Consider the following 26,020-nt stretch of genomic DNA (forward strand, 5'->3'; position numbering starts at 1 on the left):
GAAGAGAATAGTTGGGCTTAGCATTCCAAGGGGAGAGCTAATGGTGGCCAGGGAGGTATAGCAGCAGGTGGTAAGAGTAGGAAGTTGAGAGATGACATCTCCATTGACCCACACAAAGCAAAGAGAGCAAACTAGAAGCAGAAAGAATGTATGAATCCTCAAACCTGTCCCTAGGGGCGTGCTTCCTCCAGCAAGGCCAAACTCCCTAAGCCAAGCAGTACCACCAAGGGTTCAAATACCTGAGCCGTTGAAGACTGTTTCTCATTGAAACTACCTCCCTGGCCAAGGTCAATGTCATCAGTATATCTATGTCATCTTATCAAATAGTCAACTTTCAGCTAAATGTGGCTTAAATTCATGGGTATGGTGAGAATAAGAGAGGAAGACAGGTAGCAGACACACAGAGAGAGAGAGAGAGAGAGACAGACAGACAGACAGACAGACAGACAGACACACACACGGAGAGACAGAGATAGAGAGAGAGAAAGAGAGAGAGACAGACAGACAGACAGACACAGACACACACGGAGAGACAGAGATAGAGAGAGAGAAAGAGAGAGAGACAGACAGACAGACACAGACACACACGGAGAGACAGAGATAGAGAGAGAAAGAGAGAGAGAGACAGACAGACAGACACAGACACAGACACAGAGACACACAGAGAGAGACAGAGATAAAGAGAGAGAGAGAGAGAGAGAGAGAGAGAGAGAGAGAGAGAGACTTATACTATGTTGACTACATCCAGTTTTCTTCCTCCTTCCATTGGCTTGTCCCACTCACAATCCTTCTTCTCCTTCCTGACTTCTAAGACTCAGAGTGAGCTAGGGCTCCCTCTTAGAGCAGCTCCCTCTGTCTATGGCAGTAACAACTGAGATAACATCCATGGTCCTAATGCAATGTAGATGCTGATGATCCTAAACTGTATCTCCACCGTCATCCCTTCCCAGAATCCACATGAACTTTCTTATCTACCGTCCACTCAAGCTTCTCCAGATATCAAATTGGTACCTGAAGCTGTGATCAAATCTGTGACTTTCCATAATTCATCCTTTTCCATCTGCAGAACGGATAGTGGAACAGTTTAATTTTCTCATTTTCAGAAATGCCATCACTGTCCATCATGGGCTCTCGCTGGAAACATGAGTTTCATGTCTCCACTTTGTTTTACAGTATTTATTCATACATGTGTCAATTTGTATTTATTCAAATGTGTGTCACTCTGTATGTGACTCTGTATGTGTGCATGCACAGAGGCCAGAAGGAGCATCAAATGCTTCAAATTGGGGGTTACAGGTATTTGTAGGATACCAAGACTAATACGTGGGTGTTGTGTGTGTCCCAAACTCTGGTCCTCATAATTTTGAAGCAAATGTTATTTACCAACAAGATGTTGCTCTAGCTCCTTCTGTTCATGTATCCTGATATTCTCACATTCCAAATTCAATTTTTTGCTATACCCTATATGTGCTTCCTGGTTTCTTCATATTTCTCTGATTGTACCTTTTCTTCACTTCTTTAGTTTTATTTACTAAGCTGCTTCTCTCACAAAATTTATAGTCTATTGTGATATGCTTAAAACTACTCTTGTAGTTGTTTATCTTCTGGGTAGTTACCTATGCAACAGTGTTCCAATATTTATGTTAAATTCTCATACTCCTGAATACATATAGGACAATTTAGTAATGTTCCACAAAGTTCCATATGATCAAGCCTCTGTTTTATCTCTGAAGTCACCCCTGTACATATCTCTCAGTAATCCACTAGAAGATGAACCTCTCAGTTATGAACATTAGGCAGCAGCATATACAATCTCAGGTGCTTGGTAAAGGTAAATACAGAATGCATTGTTCTCTTCGCAGGGATATCTCTCATTGTCTCTTTTTTCTTAAGTCTGTTTCTCTCACTACCTTCTTCCATGTTTCAATACATTTTCCTCTCACAGACACACATGAGCGCGCACACATGTGTGTGTGTGCCTGATAAACTGGTAGGAGAACTAAGGATCAGAGAGATTAGATAGCTAGTTTATACAGCTAAGAAGCTAAGGAATTAGAGAGTTAGGATGGGATTAGGATTTCACTGTGCTAGTTGCTACTGTTCTCCCACCTGCAATACTTCATAACTCTAGCATCTTCATTATTATATAATTTCCACTGCATAGAGTAATAGTCTGTGTAGCTGCTATTTGCTACAGATCTAGTTGATGTTTTGTTAATAAGGAACTTCACTTTGAAATGGTTGCTTCTAAAAATGTAACTGTGTTTCCAAATGCTTAGAGACCACTAGATCCATACAAACCTGCCTCATCTAACAGGTTCTCGTGTACCATTGGTCTTCATTCTTCACAGTAAACCAGCAAACAAACCAAAAAACCAAACACAGGACTTCAAACTCACCAACTTATCAATATATCATATCAAAGATGGTTCCTAACTGTTAGACCTGTTTGCCAGTTCATACCCATGCGCTGCCTTGCCCTATCCTTTTAAAATAACTCAGTAGAAAGCTACACACAACAAAGTTTTATGTGCTTTCAAACACCCCAGCAGACATGGATGATTTGATAAATGCCTTGCAAGTTACTTAAGTAGAAATGATGGCTCACTTTCTCATATTTGAGTAGCAGTGTTTGTAACACTTTGTGGCATTTATAACATGGAGTGCTAACTTATATGCTTAGGTATTCAAGTGAAAATTCTCTCTTCTGTAATACCTTGTGAGTTATATGATGATAGGTATGCAGTGTAACTAATTCATCTTCATATTCACACATTGTATAGCTTAGTACCTTGTAAAAATCGGCACTCACTAAATATTTTGTCAAATAAATGAATGAATAGATACATACATTAAAGAAGGATGCCCCACTTGTCCTTGTAAGGCTTGTGTTTGAGGGCTCATTTTTATCAAGAATAGAGAGAACATCTGACAAATTTTCCAGTATGTGAAAGCCAGTTAATATTGTTTCTGACTATGAATAAATGGGTTTTAGAAGGAAGATAAATCAAATGAAATTAGTAAATACTGAGAACATCTGATTGCCATTCACTTGATAAAAGCTTGCTAATTATGATTTCATTCAGTTCTCACAGTAGTGTCATGGCGTGAGACTGTCCTGGATTCACGCAGGGAAAATACCCTTGGCCACTTGAGAGCCTTTCTCCAGTACATGACTGTACCAGCTGTGACGCTCTAGGATGTAGTGCTTCTTCCCAGATAAAACCTGACTTTCATGCTTGGCACTGTACACCTCTTTTTAAAGTGCACCCATCTCTTTTTCAAACCTTTCTTTGTTTTAAATTGTTCTGAAAGTTTCATATCAGGTTTATAAAATCCTCTGCTCACTTTGTCTAATGGTATCCAATTAAGAATCTCACCTAGGGTTTTGAGTTTCTTTCTGCCTAAAACAACTAATATTGTCTTTTTATAGTATGTTAATCTACATTAATTGGACCCTCACAATGACTAAAAATGGGCCTTACTATTATTTTAATTTTCTATTTCATGTACCTAGTTTCAATCTACTAAGTGGTTTAACATAGTACTATAATATCCTGGTCCAATTATTTCATTCTGGGATATATTCTGCCTTTGTAGATAAGTACATAAGATAATTTTGGGTAAATACATAATATACATATCAAGACCATATCCAGCTGTATCCCACCTTTGCACCATGAGCAAATATAGTATAATATACTCATATTCACACGATAACATACAGCCATAAAATGAGTAAATGAAGTGATAAGACTATATGGAACATTTCAAAGATATAATGTTTTTAAAGATATAAACAGAATAGTAATAGAATAGCATGGTTTATGTTTATAAATTTTAAAGTCAAATAAAGTGACCCATGGTCTTAGACATCTCAAGGGCAGTCAGTATTGAGGAAAGTTTATGAGTAAAGAATGAAGATGCCCTGACTTGGATGATGTTCTCTCTCTCTCTCTCTCTCTCTCTCTCTCTGAATGACAATTACTGGATGTTTCACTTTAGAGAGTCATAAACCACTGTGAATAGTGTAGCCCAGTGCTTTCCATATGTAGCTTATATTGTAGTAAGAAATCATGACACACCATGATATATATTCTTTTAAATGTTTTCACATTGAATCACATTACTCTTTGCTTGAAAATTATGCCTTGGTAAAACTATAACCAATCAAAGGTAATCACTTCAGTATGTGACCACAGTCAGTTTCAAAATAAATTCATAAGCATCTGATAAATAAAATATTCTATAAACATCTATTGTGGTTGACAAAAGTATTAGGTAACCTTATAATGCTAAAATTTGTTCCTTGGCAGAGTTGTGAATTCATGCACTGCACTACACAAATTCTCTGATAGCCCTTCTGCACTTATTTAGATTTATAGAGGTCTAAACTCTCTTACCAAGTTCTAAATAAATCAGAACTATAGAATTATTTTATTCTATTTAAGCTTGTTCTGCTTAGGAAATCTTATTTTTCTGAGATTTCTTTTTGCATTCACATTTCTTACCATGTTTAGTAGTTATAGATTGTTATTGTAAAACATCATTACAAAAATTGACCTATAGAAAAAATACTTGATTGGTTTGCTGAGAGAGAGAGAGAGAGAGAGAGAGAGAGAGAGAGAGAGAGAGAGAGAGAGAGAGAGAGCCGTAATAGTAGCCAAGGATGTCTGCTGGAACAGACACCTAAGAGGAAACTTAAAGTATGACCAAACTATGAACTTTCACCCCATGACACACTTCTTCCAACAAGGCTCCACCTCTTAAAGATTCTTCCATAACCTCTCCCAAAGAGACTTGAAATTGGAAAACAAATACCTACTCTTCAGAGGAGAATGTATCATTCAAACCACCATACCACTATGGCAAAAAAAATTGCTTGTTAGAGAATATAAATTAATGTTGTGTTTAAGATATTTAAAAGTAAAAGAGAGTTGCAATTTATCTAATGGGCGAGCCAGCTCTACCTGTTCATCAAAGATTACACACGTGGGTTGAAAATCCTAGGTGACATTCTTCCAGATGAGCCTCCAAACAGCTCTCCACAAAGTCCACTGGTGATAGTATGGAAACTTAGTCAACGGTCCAAATGGTCTGGCCCCCCAGTATTCTGTTTGTACCTGCTAGGTGTAGGCTAAAAGCGACAATTTTTACAGTAGCTAAAGTAGTATTTTAAATATCATTCTTACATCAGGGAAAGTAGTTACAGTGCCAAATCAAATCATGTGCTGGGTTTTCCAATGAATAGACTGTTATTAAAATAGGAGGACAAAGGGTAGATCATTGAGGACTTTCTTGGATTATACTAGTGAGAGTGAGGGCTGTGAGACTATGTTAAAGAAGAACTTACGTTTAGGATACTGCTTAATGAAGGTCTCAGCTGAGTTGCCATTAACCTTTGGAGCTATCCCAAATGGTGCTGAGCTGAAGATGGCCTTCTGTGCCTTAACCTTAGTAGTCTTTGATGCATACTGGGCTCAAGAAGTGGAGAAGAGGTGCACAGCTTCTGTTGTTTGGTGGGAGTCTCTTTACAGCTCTAGAACCATACAAATAGGTGAATGTAACTATTTGTGTGGCCATTTCCAGTTCACTTTCCTCTCTAAAGCTTGGAGTAGAAGGAAGAGTGTGATTTGAAGCCTGTGGCCTGTAACGTCCCATCAGTGATACAACTCTAATTGTCTTAACATAAGGAAGTTTGTTGGATAAAATTCTCTGTTTTTCATTTTTTCTACATCTAATATAAATACTTGATTGAAAAAACAATACAAAGCAACCCTTAATATAAAAAGTATAGCTCAGAAACATAGTATAGGATATGGTAAAAAGAACCAGCCAAATGAGGGCCTCCAGTTTTGTTTTATGGTAGCTTAGGGGCTGCTTATTGAATCTTAGTTTTCTGGAACCTTCATCAAGAAACTCCACTTTCCTTCCAGACTTGTCAACAATTGGCTGCAAAATCACTCAGAGTCAATTGAAGAAACTCTTGGAAAGTGAAATATAGCTTCAAGAAAAAGTAAAAAATTCCCAAAGTGAAGTCTATTGAGCCTACCTACAGGATCACTAAGGGTCACAATCTATACAATTAGGCATACACAAGGAGTCATCTAGAGCAAGATAATTAACCTAGGATCTGGGACACTATAACAAATGATGAAGCTTTTTTTCTGTATGATTGTTATAGTTATTCTATTTCTCCATATTAATTTGCATCTTATATATATTCATAAATTCACAACTATAAGACATAGGTGACTTATATGGCCATACCTCATCAAAAAAGACCTCAGATGAAATTCCAGTAGAAGAATATAGAGGCTGTGGAAGATGGTGGGGACTTTAGAATACACTCAAATAGTACATACCATATGATGGTAATGATCTCAGCACACGCGGTGGCAGGCTGTAACCAGTGGTTCCACAACGTACCTTATCCTCTGTAACGTGTCTAATGTGCACTAGGAGTGTGCCAACCACAACTGACAAGAAAAATGATCTTCCCTTAGCTCAGAAATGAATCCAGATTTTGTTTTGTCATCCTAGTTCTAGTGTTTCTCATCCAAGGGAAAACATCTTGTCCTTCTGCCCTCAAAATCTTACAGTTATGACTGTAGCCCTTCAGATTCAAACATCAGCACCAATAGCCCTCATTATCGTTACAGTTGAACTTGACTGTTAACACTGATACACTCTCCGTTGTACAAATGAGGAACCTAGCAGATCTTAAAAGATTTGCTTGTTGACATATTATAATATGTAATAAATTACCACAAATTTATCCATAAAAAATAACATTCACTTATTTTATCTATTGTTTCTGAGTGCCAGGAAGCAAGAACATTTAATGAAATGGTTCTGGCTCTGAATCATATGCTGTCTGACAAAGGTCCGCACAGACTTTTGGATGCAGTTCCAATATTGGACCTCTACTTCACCATTTCCTCTGTAACTTGGCCTGCATCACATAAAGACATGGCACGTGCCTTAGACAGACAGTGCTGTCTGCAATGACCTAGATAAAGTAGGTGAATGTGAAACAGTGAGAGATGGAAACCCTTAGCTTAGTCCTAGAAAATGCCAGTCATCTCTTCATGCAATTCTTATAGTCACCAGACCAACCTGGGATAATACACAAAGGAAGGTGAAGGAAGGTATCGCAGAGTAGGGATGTCATTTACTACCTTAGATATGGCCTGTAAGATCCATTAACAGGTGGTAAACCTAAGTACTGTGCCCAGATAGTTGAACTCTAGTATTTGGCCTTTTTTGCCACCAGGTTTAGTCTAACTACAAAGCAGGTATTGGAGAGTATGCAGGCAAGTGTCATTTGTGACATGGTTTTATCAATGAAGATGTGGACATCAGAAATAGGTTAGAATACTATTGAGGGCAAATCTTCCAGATTATATATAGGTCATGGCAGACAAAAGAGGTAGCGTGGGCAATCGTTTTACTCAAACATATTATTTTTACTGTTATATTTCCCTCTGTTCTCCTTAAACAAATCTCTCCATTCAGTCATATATCATTTTGAGAAATATCTGGAAAAGATATAGTTCTTAAAACTTACAGCCTTAAATTCAAGTCTTCACAGTAGAGTTCCTGTAGTTTGCACTTAGTGATAACATTTTTAAGATGGTTGTAAAAGTCCCCAAATGCCACAGTGCCTGTTCATGGAGCTATGTATTTGCTGAAGAACTTTCTACTTGAAAACTCCCTGTGCATCAGTGTCAGACGTAAATTCAATTGCCAGCAAGCTGTGTCAGAAGAGACTCCTTGTCATATTTGGCCACAGAGTGGAGATTTATTGAAACTGAAAGATAGTATTGCCCCTTGAGCTGCTATACATAAACAATTTAGTGAATGCTTAAAATGCCATGTGTGTCTGTGTGTTAGAGAGTGTGTGTGTTTGTGTGTACAGTGCATATATGCTCTGTCTCTGAAAGCTAATATTTCTGTGGTAAAATAATAGAAGAGACATCGGTAAATAATATTTTATTCAACTTGTTTTAAGTTCATATGACGTACACACACACACACACACACACACACACACACCAAACCAGACACACTGAGGAGTTAACCCAGCTATTTCTGCATGCAAGACAAGCACACTACCACTGAGTTATATAGCCCCAGTGTATAGTTAGATTTTTTTTCAAAAACCTACTTTAATAAATTGCTCTTAAATGATGCTTTAGTCTCCCTTCTGGACCTCTATCCATCAGAGGTAGTGGAAAGAAAGAGTTATTAGGACAAAGGGGGACATGGACCTGTTTAGACACAGTTGTTTTGGTTGATTCCAATCTTCGCTGTCAGAATGGCAGCAGTTCAGATCACAAGAATCAGCAGTGTTGCTCAGTCCACTCACAAACACCATTTAAAATCAGCAAGGAGAGTTCGATCCAGAAGAAACAATGGGCTCTGTCCATTGTTCCAAGTCTGTGGAAGCAGCAGGAAGTCTCTGTGATATTATGAGATGTTGTTTTGGTGAGTTTCTCCCTATAAAATCACAACAAATAATGATCAACAAAGAAGGCAAGGTGAACCAATGCCACGGCATGGTCCACTGCTGGTTGGGTTATACTTACACCCTTCCCAAACATTCTATGTCCTCTCAAGTGTCCACTCCAATAGAACAAAACATGCCCCCTTTTCAGGAAGCTACTAGGAAAACACCTTGTATCTGTTCTCAGAAAAACATCCCCTCATAAGACAGTTTCCAGAAAAACCCCTATGATACAACTGAGAAGCCAAAGAATCCAAAAATCTCCACTTCACCTTGGTCCTCTCCTTTATTTTGAAACAAGTTCTAACTAAGTTGCCTGGGATGTTTTTTGATCTTATGCCATAGACCAGTCTGTTCTCAAACTTGAGGTCCTGCAATCTCAGCCTCCTGAGTAGCTGTCATTATGAGTGTAGACCTCTAGCTCCCTACTACGATGACGTTTTTGTACTAATTGTCTTACGACTTCTGGTCTCTTCAAGGATGAACCATAGGAGGTAGTGTGACAGACCCACAGTGAAAATTTGGAGTGCAAATGATGCAAGTTCAGATCCCGGAATTCACAAATCCTACAACTACAGTTCAAGAGGAATCTGACACTCTGGCTTTTGTCTGTTGGGACAGAACAACACTTGCATACACATACCTATACGAGGATGCATACAAACAGAATACAGTCTATCATTTTCAAAAAAGTCTTTTAAATTCAAAAAACTAATCAATGGTCAAAATATCTTAAAACCAAAGCTGTGATTTATTAAACACTTTAGGAAATAAGACAATAAGCATTCTTGACATGCAAAAACGCAATAAAGATATTACCTTTAAAAACTTATAGTATTTGTAAAACCTTTCTACCATGGTCAGCCTAAATAAAAGGTGTGTCGGTTTCCTTTAGTTTCTCTATGCATTTATTTGTTCTCATACCAGAAGATTTTTATAAACCTCTTCTTCCAAATGGAGCATTAAATATTGAGTTATAAAATTATTGTTAGAATTATAATAAACTTAAAACATTGTTCAAAAGATATGTACAGTTGGAGGGAGGGACCCTGCCTGTATCTAAAGAGATTATTATTGCAACAATAAAATATAAATAAATATAAATATAAGTAAAAAAGTCAGTGCAAAGTAACGATCAACCGGTGTTGGGGATTTAGCTTGCCTACCTGGTCTGCCTTGCCTGCAAGGTCCTGGGTTCGGTCCTCAGCTCCGGAAAAAAAAAAAAAAAGTAACGATCAACCACTGATCGGCCATTAAAGCTGTTTGATGGATCACTGAGATTTCAAAAACGAGCCACATTGACTACTTCAGACGTTAAGATTTTGAGCCATGAAAAGAAAGTTCGTACACTTTTATTTATTTGTTCACAAATGTCTTCATTCTGCTTTTGCTGGTGTGATTGTTAGACGTCTTGCTACAGTAACTCCTCACTCAAAGACGTGAAATACAATCAATGACCTCCAAATTCTTTAATGAGTTCAAATATCAAATAATATTCTAGAAAGTTTACGACTCAATTGAAGAAATGAGGCTGTTTCCACCGTTGTGCCTTGAGAAACACAAAGAATAACAAAATAGTAACTTTCCTTTGTTGATATATGGGGAATCCTTAGGGATCCCATCTGGCTTTAATTTTGTTCTTCGTTGAAAGTTTGAAAAGTTCACCTTTTTCTGTAACTGTCAGCATGTGTGTTTTCTACAATCACAAATTTATGTGGTAAGTTTATGGAGACATTGTCATTTATTATTCTCAAATGCTCTTTAAAGCCCTTTCTAAAATAATTTAGAAAAACAATGCATTTTGCCTCTACATTTTTTTTAAAGAACAATTCAATGTTTGGTTGTTTTTATTTCATGTACACTGGTGTTTTACCTGCACACGTCTATGTATATGTGAGAACTGGAGTTACAGGCAGATGTGAGCTGCCTTGTGGGTGCTGAGGATTGGCTGATGATTCTCTAGAAGAGCGGACAGTGCTCTTAACCACTGAGACATCTCTCCAGCCCTTCCCCGCTACATTTTACATTTAACATTTTACATGTTTTGGTACAACTTAAATTGCATAATTTTGTTATTGATTCACTCCTCATCATCATCCTTCTCAGAATGCATGGCTAGGCTGTCCTTTTGGCAAGGCTTTATACTACTAAGCTTTATCCTTGACTGACTATCTAAAATTCTCCATTCCCACAGACATATGCAAACATCCCTAATTTCTGTGACTGACTGATGGTCTTTTTATTCCATCAATATTATTTATTGATTATTTGAGAATTTCACATCATGTATCCAGATCATAATCACTTCCCAGTATTCCCAAAGCTGCCCCACCACCCTTCTGACCTCCCCTGCCTCACAAAAGAGGAAGAAGATGAAGGAGGAGGAGGAGGAGGAGGAGGAGGAGGAGGAGGAGGAGGAGGAGGAGGATTTGGTTGGAGATATACCCTGAGAAGGTCAGAAGGAGAAGGAGAAGGAAAGGAAAGAAGAGAAGAAGAAGAAGAAGAAGAAGAATTGAAGATCCATTTTGAAGTATAAGTAATGAATAAGAAGAAGAAGAAAAAGAAGGAGAAGACAGTTTAATGTTTAATTTAATAGTTGTTCTTTATACACTGGAGCATGGGGTTTTTTACCCAGTTTTGCCCCTTTGTTTGAGTCCTATCCTCATCTGCAATTAGGGGTTTCATGTTGCTATAAGAAAGTTTAAGTTTTATTAAAATTTCATTACTAATGGCATAAAAGAGGCTGCTTCACCTACCGTTTACATGTGTACATATATACATATATATATATATATGAATAATACTTGTTATAGAAATTGTATTTCAATGTTTTCCTTATATTGACCTAAATGATGAAGTATGACTAACCTATATATAACTACATATATGTGGATGGATATTCTTAGCTTTTTTTTCAGTCACTCAATCTAAACACCTTCAAAAACACATGCAGAATTCACACTCAGGGTGAATTGTTACCCCAAGCCTTTTCAACAATCTATCACTCACATCTAGATGGGGTCTTACTTTATTTTGGTTGAAAAGTAGTTGTAGAAACTTCCTGACTATAAGAAATTGTAACTTATACAAGTTATTTATGTTTGTACCTTTTAGAAGACACATCTGGCTAACTGGACCAAGAATAAGGAAGCAAATATAAGTAGACTTGAAACCTTTCCTGTCTAGTGGCAGAGTAGTATACTAAAATTTTTTTTTCCTAATGTAGTGACATCATTAGTAAAGTGGAGAATGTGATTTGTAGAAAAGAAAAGGCTTCCCTTTGGGAAATGTGCAAACAAGAATATAAATCCAGAGATGGAATTACAATGAAAGTAAATAATCTATTGTAAAAAGAAGGTAACCTTTATATCAGAGACTGCAACATACTACCTGTTAGGTCTCAAGCCCTAGACAAATGGCTGAAGTAGTGATTTAATGTATCAAACCTGGCTGCCAGTTTCTCCCTGTATCTCTCCCTTCCTAGCTGTTACACAGTCCCTCTGTCTGCCACACATTACCACTACCCTAAACTCCATCCCAGAGACTGCTCTTCCCCAGTTGTCTATCACTTTTTACTCCATCTATTTGGGTTACGCAGCCAAGGAGAAACTCCCATTTATTTACCCTTTACTCACCTGGCTTTTAGGTTCCTCCTCCCCCATCTTCTCCCAAGGCTCAGCTGAGGGTTTATTCACTGGGAACTTTCCCAGATGTCTTTGCACCTGGACATGCTCTCCCTTTTACAGTAGACCTTCTCCGCCACCATACCTAGAAGCACTCATGTCCTTTCTATTTATTTCTTTTTCCATTTACTACCCAAACTAACCATTCCCATAGCTGGCGTAAATGAAGTCCGTGTTTTGGTAATAAATGATTACCAAATACTCACCGTTTTATAATTATCCAATGACTAAATATTAAAACTTGCTATCAGAGTAATAATCACTGTCTAAACATCAAGGCGTGCCATGAGTGTTTTTTCTGTGGGTTTCAGTCAGAAGAAACACACTGTTGGTATTTTCAGGTAACATTCAGGTAGCTCTATAGAGTGTGCACTCTTCTGGTCAACTTTGAGTGTTACAAGGATTTGCCTAAAGATAAACTCTGGTTATAGATACAGAGTAGCCTTGGGATTGTGTTTGCATTATGCCTCTTGACAGCAATGCATTCATTTCCACGATCAAATCACATTTCCCAACAGCCCTTAAGCGCACTCTCCAGCACGCACGAACTTCGTCACAGCCTAACCCTTTTTGTTCCACGTTTCTCCTAGGAAGAAAGGTGGATACAAAAAGCCTGAAATAGAAACACAGGAATATTAAGGTGCCTCTACTGTAACTTAATTATTTTCTCAGAGCCATGGCAAGTTTGAAGCCGGAAGGAGATATGTTTTAGAAGTAAGCTCTCTGTCCTACATCAAGAAGGACATTTACAAGAAGAATTAAGAGAATGCCAGTGATACTATGGAGAATATTAGTCTTTTAAAGACTTAGTAATTTCCTTTAATGTTTGCCAGGAGGCTATGTGAATTTTTTTTAAAAATAACTAATGTTTTTCTTTTGCAGCTGTCGTGAGTGCCATCCCTGTACCAACCCTAGAAAGTGCCCAGTATCCAGGAATCCTCCCGTCTCCCACCTGTGGATACCCGCATCCACAGTTCACTCTCCGGCCAGTACCATTCCCAACACTGTCTGTGGACCGAGGTTTCGGAGCAGGAAGAAGTCAGTGTAATGCATTTTGTTTCTGTTTTACCGTGACAAATGTTAGTGACGGAAAGATCACCTCTGTGTATCGTTCTGGTCTAATTAATTATTCTTTGGAAAGACTCAATGCCTGTGACCCTGGTACAGGAATTTTCCTGCTCAACACATTTAACATGTGGATCCCAGCGCCATGCTGTTAGAGCAACTCCCTAGGACCCTTTCCACAGCAGACACCACAGACAAATGTGTCTGGTGGGCAATAAAGAGCATATGGTTCCATCACACAATGGAGTAGTAGCTGTTTCAAAATGATCCCCTGCTAGCCACGAAGTTATAAATCAAGGGTTGTCCTTCAATACATTCGATCAAGTATCTCTGCGTTAAATTAAAAGATCTCTACCTAGTGCCAGTGAACAGAACATGATGAATCCTTAGCGTTTTTTTAATTGCGTAAGCAAGACTTTTTCACGTTTTGGAGGGGGAGCAGTTGCTAGAACAAAATGCCATTTATTAGAAAAAGACCAAGAGGGTTGGGAGAGCAAAGCTTTCCCATCCACGCGGCGAATTCTCCCATGCCATTTGATTCTCCTCCCCTCCTTTGAGCACAGCATCTTTAAATCGATTTTACGGCTTTCATCTCTTAGTTAAGAACAGGTGACTCAGCAGCCGGTGTTCAAGAGGAGGCTCAGTAATAGATATGATAGCACAGCAATAAAATATCTTCGTGAGGTAAGCTATATTTTTCCCAACTCAACAGGGGCAGCTCTAAGAAATCATAAATCGTCCAAATGTAGCAAGGTTAGAATTAAAAGGCATCAAAAATCTGCCAGGCGAGAATTAGATTCATTTCCCTTTTCTCACTGCACATCACATCTACCAAATAGAGTTGTGCGCTAAATCTCAGGAGGGGGAAAAAAAAACGCCAAAATCACAGGAACTGGAGGAAAGGGGAAGACATACAGGAAGCCCAACAGCTGGAAAGTTGGAAAGTTCTAAATCTCAAAACAACCACGCACTGGAGTCTATTTAAAAATATAAAAAAGCCCACAAGTCTCCTCTCTGTTCCTGACCTTGACCTGAACTCCCTTCATGTGATCAGATTCTACTGCTTTTATTCTACCTCTATCTTAGGGCTTTAAAGGGACATTGAAGTGGCATCTGTGGCACAACTTTGCTCTGTTCCTTCTGGCATGGCTGGCATCAACCAAAGTTCAGTGCTTCTCTTATTAGAAAGTATTTCTTTTTAACCACCATTCCCTTTGCTGCCAATGTTTGTAAGCAAATGTGTCCATCTGCCCTAAGGCTCTCCTTTTTATTATTATTATTATTATTATTATTATTATTATTATTATTATTATTATTATTCTCTTGAGTTAGTGTAGGTTGTGGAATTGTCTCTTATTGGATCCTGGGATAAATTATTCAAAAGTTTAATTTTAATGAATAGGAAATGCACTGGTATTAAGAAACACTTTTTTTTTGTCTATGATTAAAAGAAATTTCCTCTTCTCAACTTTATTTTGGTAATGGGGAAGTATAAATACAGGGCCTATATGGAAATCTGTGCCTTCCCCCTGTTTTTATTTTTTATTTTTTTGTCAACACTAAATAATGAAGCACATTAAAAGTTAGTTAATCATTCAAAACATTTACACTCCTTAATAGAGTTTTGTTTTGATAACCCTCGATCAATAGGATTTAGCAAATGAAAGCAACCCTACAGTATAATAGAAAATAATAAACCACATACCAGAACAATTGTGTGCTTATGTAAACAATGCTTTCTTAGCAAACTACTGTATAATTTTTGAACGTCACCCAAATTACCAGGCACTGAAAATTTTATTTCTGGCCATGATTTATACTTTGCTTTAAAATGTATACATTCATTCGTTCAGCAAGTAGTTTTCAACAAAATATATGCACTGCAAAAGAAGTAACATCTCATGTGCTTCAAGCAATTGCCTGGAAAAGAAGACAAATGGATAAATGCCCTCTTTTCTAGAAAACAAAATAGTCTCTAAGTCCCTGTCAATGATCGTTAACATCCCACTCCTTGATATTGGTTTCTACATGCCTTGCAGAACACGAAACACCCCTAGCCTTTCTCAAGGAGAAAACACTTCATGGCTCTGGGTAGAACTGCCTTATTAGTGTCCTTGAAGATCAAAGAAAGGTGCACAGGAAAAGATAAAGTCAATGTGGCCAAGTGAAGAGGCTCTACTTCTCCATAGCTATCTCAAGAACCCAGAAAGTCTTAAGTGAGGAAATGCTACAGCCCCGCGCCCAAAGCCTGATGGTTTCTGAAGTCATAAACAAAGCAGGATTTCCGTAAGGAAAGGGGAGTCCCAGTAATAGCATTCGCATTTCCAGATCGATGGACCAATAATCCCACCTGTATAACCACAGCACCGCTCCTATAAGAAGCTGCCTTTGTTGTAAGTTGCTGCCCCAGGAGGTCAGTCCTGTACTTTGGCAATCTCCCAAACGGGCAGTCTTGGATGGAGCTTTCTTTCTGCACATCATAACGACGCAGTGTCTCGTTTCTCTCATCCATTAGACAGGTCTGTGGAAGAGGTGTATGAGAGGTTTCCATTTCATCCTAGCCACACTGAGGATGCTTCACAGATTTGCCCGATGCTGTTTTTCTCCCATGAACTGGAAGTTGGCTACCAAATGGAGTTCGTGCCAGATGAAATCAGGAGCACAGTGGAAGGGTTCATTCCTTTTTCTAGGGGGGTCTTTTAAACATACCAGGCTATGAGGAATTAGGTTACTGAGGAATAGTTCATAATGCTGTTCTTCCAAGATTAATGTCTAAAATAGGTTCCAAGAGGGGGCGTTCATGCCTCAGCATCTGCTCCATGCTGTTGGTAGAACCGTAATTCTATCAACCATTGCAGTTTTCAGATAGAAGAAAAATCCTCGTTTCCATTTTCGCAGTATTTCTGCCAGTTACTCTCTAGCAAGTGTTTTGAATGTTGACATTAATTATTATAAAGTACCTTGAGATTTGACTCTGCCGTGTAATTGTATGCTATTTCTACAATGAATTCTGACTATTTCATCATTTGAAAATGAGTGCCTTGCCGACACCCATTTGCTTCTCACTATGCTCTGAATTGCAAGGAAGCTGTATCCTGGGGTCGAAGGGAGCTTTTCTTTGCTATCAGAGCTCTTCACACAGATAAATGCCAAGTCACTGAGACAATTTGTTTTGCATTGATGTCCTGGAGCTGGTGTCTGAACTGGCTAAATGGACACAGCTACCATGCAGTATTTCCCTGTTGGAGCGAGTGCTAAGCTGTTCATTTGAGGATTCGGCTGCTTTAAATATCAGCCAACTCTGAAAGCATTTTCTTTCTTTTTTTTTTTTAAGATGTATTTACTTTATTTATAGATGGTTGTGAGCCACCATGTGGTTGCTGGGAATTGAACTCAGGACCTCTGGAAGAGCAGTCAGTGCTCTTAACCACTGAGCCATCTCTCCAGCCCCAAGCATTTTCTTAAATTTCAAGAATTATGAATTATTTGTGAAAACTCTCTTCCACTGTATTTTTTAACAACTTGTCTCTTATGAATTGTTTTCTATTATTTCCTTCTCATGGGCCTCCTTTCTCACATATCAGGCTTCACATTGTGCTCGTGTAAGTCACTAAGGATGAATTAGACAAAGGGTATGTCCCACTTAGTTCATCGTCCCATCATGGCGATCCCAGCAGGAATAATGCTAGACAGCTGGAAGGCTAGAAAGGCAGGACCAGGAATGAAGAGAATTGTAGAGTTCTTGTTGATGCTGATGCAAACAAATGGCATGAGAACAGAAGTGACTAAGAATGCTTTCAGTGGGCAAAGGGAGGGATGACACTCCAAGGGACGGTTGAAGGGTAGGCTTTTATTGTACATGTGAAGGAGAGCACTGACAGAAGCATCCAGAGCATGGAAAGAGAGTAGAAGACAGAACATGATCAGCAAATGCACAGAGAACAGAGAAGGAACAGGGGGAGAGAGAAGGAGAATAGGACAAAGATACAAGGGAGGACAAGAGAGCACAAGGCTGGAAGGTCAGGGTTATATAGAAATGAGAACTGGGAAGAAGGGAAGCCAATGATCTGGGAAAGGTTTGAGTAATGAGAGGAATCGAGAGGAGCCACAGATCCTGAGTGAGCCAGGAGGCCATCAAGCACTTTTATGCAAGAATAGGCTCTTAAGTTAGCCAAGTGTCCGGAGTGTCTTTAGGACCTAGAACTCACGACTTTCAGTGAAATCATTGCCATCAACATATTCACAGGACATACGAAAGTTTCGTCAGAATAAGAGACAGATGTTCAAATTCTTAGAGAAGATGTAGGTAAATTTTATTAAACTCCAGAATACAATAATATTTTATTATGAACACTTCACGTCCAAATACAAGAGAAAGTAAAGAATTAAAGGAAGGAGAAGAAATCAAGGGACTGTAGGCATTCAAAACCTCCCATTGTTTCTTCAATGCTCAGGGAGCTCTAGGAACAGGTAGGGGTTGTTATAGTACATGTTCCATAGAGAAAATTCCCTAAAACAAATTTATAAGAAGGGAAAGGTGGCATTTCTTTTCCTGTCCTCATAAGTTAGTGTTATGGTATGGCCCCATTACTCAGAACCAATCTGAGAATCATCTCTGCGGACATTTTTGAAAGAGCCTGCAGGGTTCTAGTTGTTTCCTGCAGGCTAGCACTCAAATGACTCCCTTTGGTGTGAAGAACGTGCAAACAAGGATTCCTTCCTCAAAGCGAGCCACCTTTAAGGACCAGGAGTAAAGAAGCAATACGGCTACCCCCCAGAAGCAACGGGGAAAACATACTCAGCTTTAGAAATAGCTAAATTATTAAATCTTCATTTGGTCACTTTGTATGTCAGCTTAAACATAAGTCCAAAGTGAAAACCTAATATTTTCTCTTTCTGTAAAAGTAAACTTTCAAACATCCCAGGACACTCTCTGATCCTATACAAAGATATTCCTCTCCCATTTTGATCATGGGAGCAATTTAGTTTCTTGTGAGACCTCTATGGGAGGTTTGGCAGTTGGCTGTCTTACTTAAGGTTTCCTGTTTGAAGACGGCCCAAGACTAATCAGATTTTAAATTCTGATTACTCTCATTTTCTAAGTCAACTGTGCATCTTCTACCTCCACCTCTAACGGATGTAGCCCACGGGCTACTCTCTCATCCGGAGGACCTCTGACCCCCCCATGAAGCAAGAAGGATGAATAAAAATACCTCTGGAAGATGCATCACCTCTGCATGTCTTTCACAGGACACCTTGATCTTTTTATCTTTCAAGTCTGTTCCTTCAGCATTACCAGACTGTTTCTTTATCTCCTCTGCCCTTTGCTGACCTTCGTGAGATTCTCAGAGTCCTCTAGAAATCATCTCCTAAACTTACTATTTTGAGATAATTCCACCTTGACATTATCCTTCCAAAGTGAGATGTTAAGAAAGCAATATCGCATCTTCCGATTTTTACCCAAACAGTTCTTTCTAAGAAATAAATAACTAGAAATACCCATATAGAGTCAACACCACTTACTCCTCATAGGCAGTTCCTTTTATCTGCAGTTTAACTCGGACCTTCCGGCTCTGCATAAGAACAAATGGTTAAAGTTGACGCACCCTGTCCGTAGCAACAGAAAATGCCTTGAAATATTTTAGTCTCACTCAACTGTGTTCCCCAGGGGGAAAGGTGCCTTTTAATATACAAAGCTGTCCAGGCACCCCAAGGCTGTCACAAATGACTGTGGGAAACCTCTTCAACTCAGTAATTTGCCTGAAAATTACAAGGCTTGCTATCAAAGGGGAAAAAAAAATACCATAACTCCGAGTTCGGGAAACTTGCTCCAGTTAAATCACATCTCATATAACTTTTAGCTCAATGTGCTCCTATTTTGTTATGGGAGATAATGATAGTGGTTATTATTTGTATCGTGTATGAGCAATGCCTCTGAGCACCCTGCAACTCTGATTTGTTTGACAGTTGACACGGCATGTTTAAATCGCAGCAAAATTGGCATATTGGCTGGTAATAATAACGCAGCCGTAACCGGTTGAATTCCGCTGACATTACGACTTAGAAAGGGAAAGATAACTCTTTTTTTTCTCACTTCATCACTTATGATTACAGGGTCCAGACAGTTCAGGCAATAGAGTTAGTAGGAATATATTGTGTTAGTGTCCCTGAGAGCCACGCCATGTCCTAATGGACCTGTTTCTACTGTTGAAAGGGGTTGAGCTAATTGTATTCCGTACATGCCTGAGACCGAAACATAAGAAGTCACATAAAACAGAGGAGAGATTGCCAGATCTCATCTTTTCTGCCTGGACTGATTCTGGAAAGGTGGGGGAAGTAAGCTACGTCTTCAATGACACCTGGTTTCCTTGTTTCTGCCGACAGCTGTGAGTGAAGGACCAACAGCACAACAACAACCCATGCTGCCCCCAGCTCAGCCTGAACATCCCAGCAGTGAAGAAGCCCCCAGCAGAACCATCCCTACAGCCTGTGTGCGGCCAACTCACCCACTCCGAAGTTTTGCAAACCCTTTGCTACCTCCACCTATGAGTGCAATAGAACCAAAAGTCCCTTACACACCGCTTTTGTCGCAGCCAGGTGAGTACCCGTGACCCTTAACAAGGTGCTGTTCTAATCAGTGACCCCTCTACTTGAGTGCAGAAGAGAAATTGAGAAGGTCTGGTTATCAGTGTGTTCTCAGGTGGATTGCCTGCCCGTTGTACTCATGTTTGTTACTGGTAATTGAGAAGTAATCTGAGAACTGACACGTGGATAATACTGTAAGCAACTTATTTCACTCTAAGCATCAGCTGGGCAATGCTCGTTTACCTACTACTTTTACCACCAGAAAGCATAGGTTCTAATATTTTAGGAATTTATCTGTGCCTCTCAGTTTATGTTCAACTTATTTAGTGACAAAAAACAGATGTAAAAAGTGTTATGTCAAATGTCCCAAAACTGTTAAAAGGAAATAATGAAGTATCCAAAATAATTATGGGTTTAATACTATAACCCATATGTCATCTTCATTCACATTTTAATAAGGGAAGCAAAGTAGCTTACTATTGTATACCAAAGATGACTAATTATGTAATATCATGAAACTAAACTGCAATGACACTTTTTGTTATTTTTTTATCTTGTGTCAGTCAGAAGTGTCATTATGCTCTCACTAAAAGTAACAGGAAAGTTTAGTTGGGCCCTAGTTTTGAAGGTTCTAGTTCATGACTTATTGACTGTCGTGAGGCAGCAGCCTATCAGTCCTGGTAGGAATGTGTGGCAGGACAAACCACCCATTCCATTGATTGGAAGTCAAAGATGAGGAAGGAGGAAATGACTAGTCTTCTAGTCCCCTTTGAGTGTATGGACCCAATAAACTAACGACCTCTCAGTAGACACATCGCTTAGAGTTCTACTGTCTCAAAAGATCACCACACTGGGGTTCAAGTCTTTATCCAGGAACATTCAATCCAAAATACGGCAGAAGAAATTATTTTTTTTTTTGTAAGTAATAGTATTTCCTTGAACAGAAAGCCAAAAAATAATAATAATAATTTTACTGGGAAGACCCTAGTCATTACCTCCTTTCCCATCTTTGATTTCCAAGCAACGGGATGGGTGCTTTGTTCTGCCACACATTCCTACCAAATAATTTTTGAATGCTATTTTAAGTGAAAGGAAAAAAAATTAATGTAGAAGTGGCACTTGATCTGGGATCTGGTTTACGGCAACCAAGCTGAACTGGGAAGCTGTAGGAGAGCAAACTCAGCAAAGGGAATGTTGAGTTTGGGGGCAACTGAGAGTAGAACAGAGAACCGGCCTTTTTCAATATAGTCTTCTAATTAAAATAGTATTAAACAGACTCTAGCTCGGTGGAGCCTAAATGTGTCCTTAGGAATAGGATCAGGGGCTTGTACTGTCCCAGAATATATTCCATCAAATAATAGCCATATCTAAATGGGTAACAGCTGGTGGAAGGACATGCAAACAAAGCCACATCACGACTCTCTCTATTGTCCACTATGAGCCTTTTGTTATTTGACTATTGCTCCCATCTTGTTTGAATTCTTTATCAGAAGCTACCTCTCCTTTCATATTTTCCAACCCTTCTGTCTTGAGTTCTTGATTTGATTTGATTTCTTTTTTCATAATTCTCCATTAAAGGCTATCTTCCATTTACATTTTGTGAGATGTACTCTACCCTCGCCCGAATTATTAAATGCCTTTCTTTTTATGTTCCTCCTCATTGTCTGCCCCGGACTCCTGTGCATTTTATAATGCCTTACCTCATGATTTTCAAATAAGTCTCCCTACATTGCTCCTGACACATGGTGGATAGTGTGCTTTTTTAAAGGGGCTGCTGTTTACTTATTCTAATAGAAAAAAAAATTAGCAGACTGACAAATGTATTAGTGCTGACATTAACTACATGCTTCTTAGCCCAAAAGATGAAATACTTAGAGCTTTCAACAAATTTTAATTCCAAGAAAATCATTACTTTAGTCAAACTGATTGATGAAGTAAGATCATTCTGTTGTCAGCTCAGAAAAGAAAAATACCTCAAATAATCTTGCTGTGGATTTCACAATAAAGACTGCGTAATTAGTAATGAATTTGTCTTTACTTACTGAACATAATTACTTTAGAATATGGTAATGGGAGGCATTGCTCTAATTTTTAAAGAATGTGGTAAATGAGAGGCTCCTCTGCTTTGAAAGCTTTGCGATTAGCATCAATGAAAGCTCTCCTCTCCTAGACAGGATTTCTGCATGTGATATTTCATGAGCAGTGTTAAGGGTCCCAGCCTCAATTTGCCTCCCACTGAGAATGCAGAGCTGTGCTCGCACCAGCTTTATATATGAGGAATAGGGCAATGCATATTATGGAGTAACAATCTCTCTGGGATCACAGAGCGCTTTGCAGCATTGCTGTGGTGGGTGGTAATTAGAGACGCAGTCTGTTGTCATAATGGCTGGAATTCTGCTATCTGCAAACGTAGACTCATTCCTTCATTTTTCCCCCTCCTCATGCTGAGTTAGAGATTTAGCTTAATAGACCTCAGGGTCTTTATGGTGTCTTTTGAGATTTCATCTTGTGAGAAAGTGATTCTGTACCTTATAGTTTCATGTCCATGGTGTTGAAGAACAGTATTGCCCTTACACGTTCCACAGAGCAATCACTGTCCCTTGAAAATCACAGCTGTGGATGTAGTGATTTGACTTAGTCCCTTCTCAGGTTAAATAGAAAATTTTTGGTGGAATATTGGGCTTACTGCATTATAAATTCCTTATAAATCTTACAAAGGGTCAAAATAGGGCATGGATAGGGTATGGTGTAAAACTATAAAAAGAAAATAGCACCAGGATGTGAATGCCTTTCATCAATTTCAAGCCTAGTCAAAGTACGCCAGCTTGAGAGTGAATGGAATGATGAGATCAATTAATTGGTGATCAAGGCAGATAAAATGAAGCAACTTCCAAATTTGTAACAACTGGGTCCTAAAGTGTAAAATGATCTCAACAAGTTCCATCCTGTGCTACAAGTAACTCAAATCTTAATGCAGAGTGGAAAGAGCAACCTGAACTCACAGATCCAGAAACTTCTATGGTCTAAGTTACTTTGGTTAAAATAAGCAGACATGCCACGGTTCCTGTGTAGTCCAGCGCAGAGGATCAGGAGCTACAGCGTTTCCACAGGAGAAAGGGCCAGGCCATGGAAGCTAGTGAACTTAGTTGTGCCACCAGAAGGAGTGATGTGTGATGTTTCTCCTCTGACACCTACTTTACTCATGTGTGAGATCAGATAATCTTTAAGAATGGAGTATAGGACTTTTCCCTTTGATTTGAGAAAGAATAAAAATATGGTAACACTTTTTGTTTGATTAAGGACTTCCAACTGTAGCCCACCAGTTCAGAGCTCATGGTGACCTAAACTAAGGCTCCAAGGAATCCAGTATCCTCTTCTGTCCTCTGTGGTCACCTGCACACATGACATTCACTCATGCTGACACCACACACACACACACACACACACACACACACACACACACACACACACAGAGTAAATCACAAATCTTAAAAAAAAAAGATTCTAAACATCACTGTCAAAATCTCAGCTGTGTAAGTATGTTATAGATCATTATTTTAGTTCATCAATTTGTGTCAGATTCCAGAGCTTTCTTTGAAGGTATGGGGAAGGTCAAGAAAGGTTTCTGTACTAAACTCCTACTAATGAACTGTTGAATACACGTTTTCAAAACCTAGCACTGAAAATAAACAAAAGGACTATGTGTTAAAATGAACTGAACTATCAGCAAGCTATAATGATGAGACATACAGTAAAAATTAGTGGCCGATCCAATGATAATTCATAAAGATTTTCTGGCAGGCGGGGCCTTGTAGAGACTGCATTACCACAAATAGACATCCTGTGGAGTTGTGAACGTTGACTTTCAACTTAGGCATCCAGGAGGATTGATGTCCTTGTTCCCAGAATCTCCATCACCAGGATGCTTAGGTTTTCAGAGGAGAGTGCCTTTTATCTTTTGTAGCAAAAAGAATTCTATCATTTGTGTGTGTGTGTGTGTGTGTGTGTGTGTGTGTGTGTGTGTGTGTGTGTGTCTGTGGATTACTGAGATAAGCAAACCGCTGATTTCAAATGAGAGGCGTATCACAACATGATTGTACATGCCAGCTTATAGAAATAATGAAATTGAATAGCTGCCCTTTCAATGTCTTTTTCTAAATTGCTGCCTTAAACATCTTTCTTTCACACCCCTGATTCTCTTACTTCGGTAAGTCACATGCACCTTTCTATTTACACAGTCTGCGAGTCATCCTTTCCTAATAAAGCGTGCATTTTGCAAACCACAATAATATGCAAACCGAGGATGCTTTTAAAATCAGGGACTGCAGGCTTAACTTTTAGTTCCCTTCTTGTTACACTTGAAATGACAGTCCATGCTGGCTTTTACCTTTGAAATGCTCTACAGTTGGTTTCTCAACAGAAAAAGGCTGTGCTGTTTTAAACAAGACATAGCCAACACCTGGCTTAGTGTGGAAAACACAGCAGGACAGAGGGGCCCCATGAAGACTAGGAGAGTTGCTCTATTCAGCCTTGTCTCTTATCCATCAGAGAGAAAGTTGAAATAAAAGCACTGACTAGCAACAAACAAGCAAACAGCTACCCCAACCCCACCCCTCTGGCAGGAAGGCCTACTATCCTAACTGACCACCTCGGTTGTTGAATATGCCATTTAAATACTTTGTGCTTCAATTTCCCACCATAACTAGAGAAAATAAATTCTAACCTAGAAAGGTACTGCTTTCAAGTGTAACTTTAAGAAATCAAAGTATATTAACGTGAGATATGCTTATAAAATTATAGTATTTAACTTTTTTAATTTTTATGGGATATATTTTTTTATTTACATCCTTTCCTGGTTTCCTGTCCATAAGCTCCCTATCCCCTCCCCCTCCCCCATGCAGGTGTCCCCCTTCATCCACGCCCCTTACCGCCCCCCCCCACCTACCTTCCTCTGCCCTTGGCGTCCAACCTTGGCAGGACCAAAGGGCTTCTCCATCCTTTGGTGCCCAACATGGCCATCCTCTGCTACCTATGCAGCTGGAGCCATGGGTTAGTCTGTGTATAGTCTTTAGGTAGTGGTTTAGTCCCTGGGAGCTCTGGTTGGTTGGCATTGTTGTTCTTAACTTAGAAACTTCTGATCCAGTATCACGCAGAGGCTCTGTCACATCCTACACTGGGATTTAACATTTAATAAATAGTTTATATTTATTTAAATAAATTTTCATATTTAGTGCAATTTAATATTAAAGAAATTGAATTTTATATTTATATTTAATAACTATATTTTGAATAAATATTTAATAAAACAGTATTTAATGATATGTCTGGTCAAACATGAGCTAATTTGTGAAATACCATATTCTCCTGTATATATTTGCAGGTATAACAGCCATAGTGAAATGGATCACCTCCTAGAACTCAGAGAACAGAATAGCTCAGAGCCTTGTGAACATTATTACCTACTTTAGAGTGATTTGTTGTCCCGTCCATTAGAGCAGGACTCACTCTGAAACCATCAATTCATTGAACAGCCAGAAAGTTGACCTCTGTTACATCAGTGTAGGTTCCAGTAAGGCCTTACCTCTAGCACTGTGGCAAATCTGACGGGAACATGTCTGCCTACGTGTCTTTGTAAGCACTGCATCTCCCTGAAATGGTCCCATAGAGAAGCAAAATCATTTTTTGGATATTTTATGTATTTACATTTCAAATGTTATCTCCTTTCCCGGTTTCCCCCCCTGAACCTCCCTATCCCCTCCCCTCCCCCTGCTTCTATGAGGATATTCAGACTCCCACCCACCCACCACCACCTCACCCCCCTGACATTCCCCTACACTGGAGCATCGAGCCGTCACAGGACTAAGGGCTTCTTCTCCATTGAGGCCTGGCAATGCCATCCTCTGCTACATATGCAGCTGGAGCCATGGCTCCCTCCATGTGTACTCTTTGGTTGGTGGTTTAGTCCGTGGAAGCTTGGAGGGTCTGGTTGGTTGATATCGTTGTTCTTCCTATGGGATTGCAAACTCCTTCAGCTCCTTCAGTCCTTTCTCTACATCTTTCCTCCATTGGAGTCTCTGTGCTCGGTCCAATGGTTGGCTGTGAGGCTGGATTTGAAGTTACAAGCATCTCCCAATCCCAGATGAAACTCTTGTCTTAGCTGTTCCTCTGTAGTGAAAAT

General features: G+C 39.1%; 1 protein-coding gene across 1 annotated transcript in view; it reads left to right on the forward strand.

Annotated features, from left to right (window-relative positions):
• Dcc (DCC netrin 1 receptor) overlaps nt 1-26,020 on the forward strand; it is a 1,074,495-nt gene that overhangs the window by 1,019,851 nt on the left and 28,624 nt on the right. Inside the window, exons 26-27 of the mRNA XM_032886223.1 lie at nt 13,075-13,236; nt 19,642-19,854. Coding sequence (XP_032742114.1) covers nt 13,075-13,236; nt 19,642-19,854 — 375 coding nt within the window. The remainder of the gene's footprint in view (nt 1-13,074; nt 13,237-19,641; nt 19,855-26,020) is intronic.

This window comes from Rattus rattus, chromosome 15, assembly GCF_011064425.1.
Source record: "Rattus rattus isolate New Zealand chromosome 15, Rrattus_CSIRO_v1, whole genome shotgun sequence".
Lineage (NCBI taxonomy): Eukaryota > Metazoa > Chordata > Mammalia > Rodentia > Muridae > Rattus > Rattus rattus.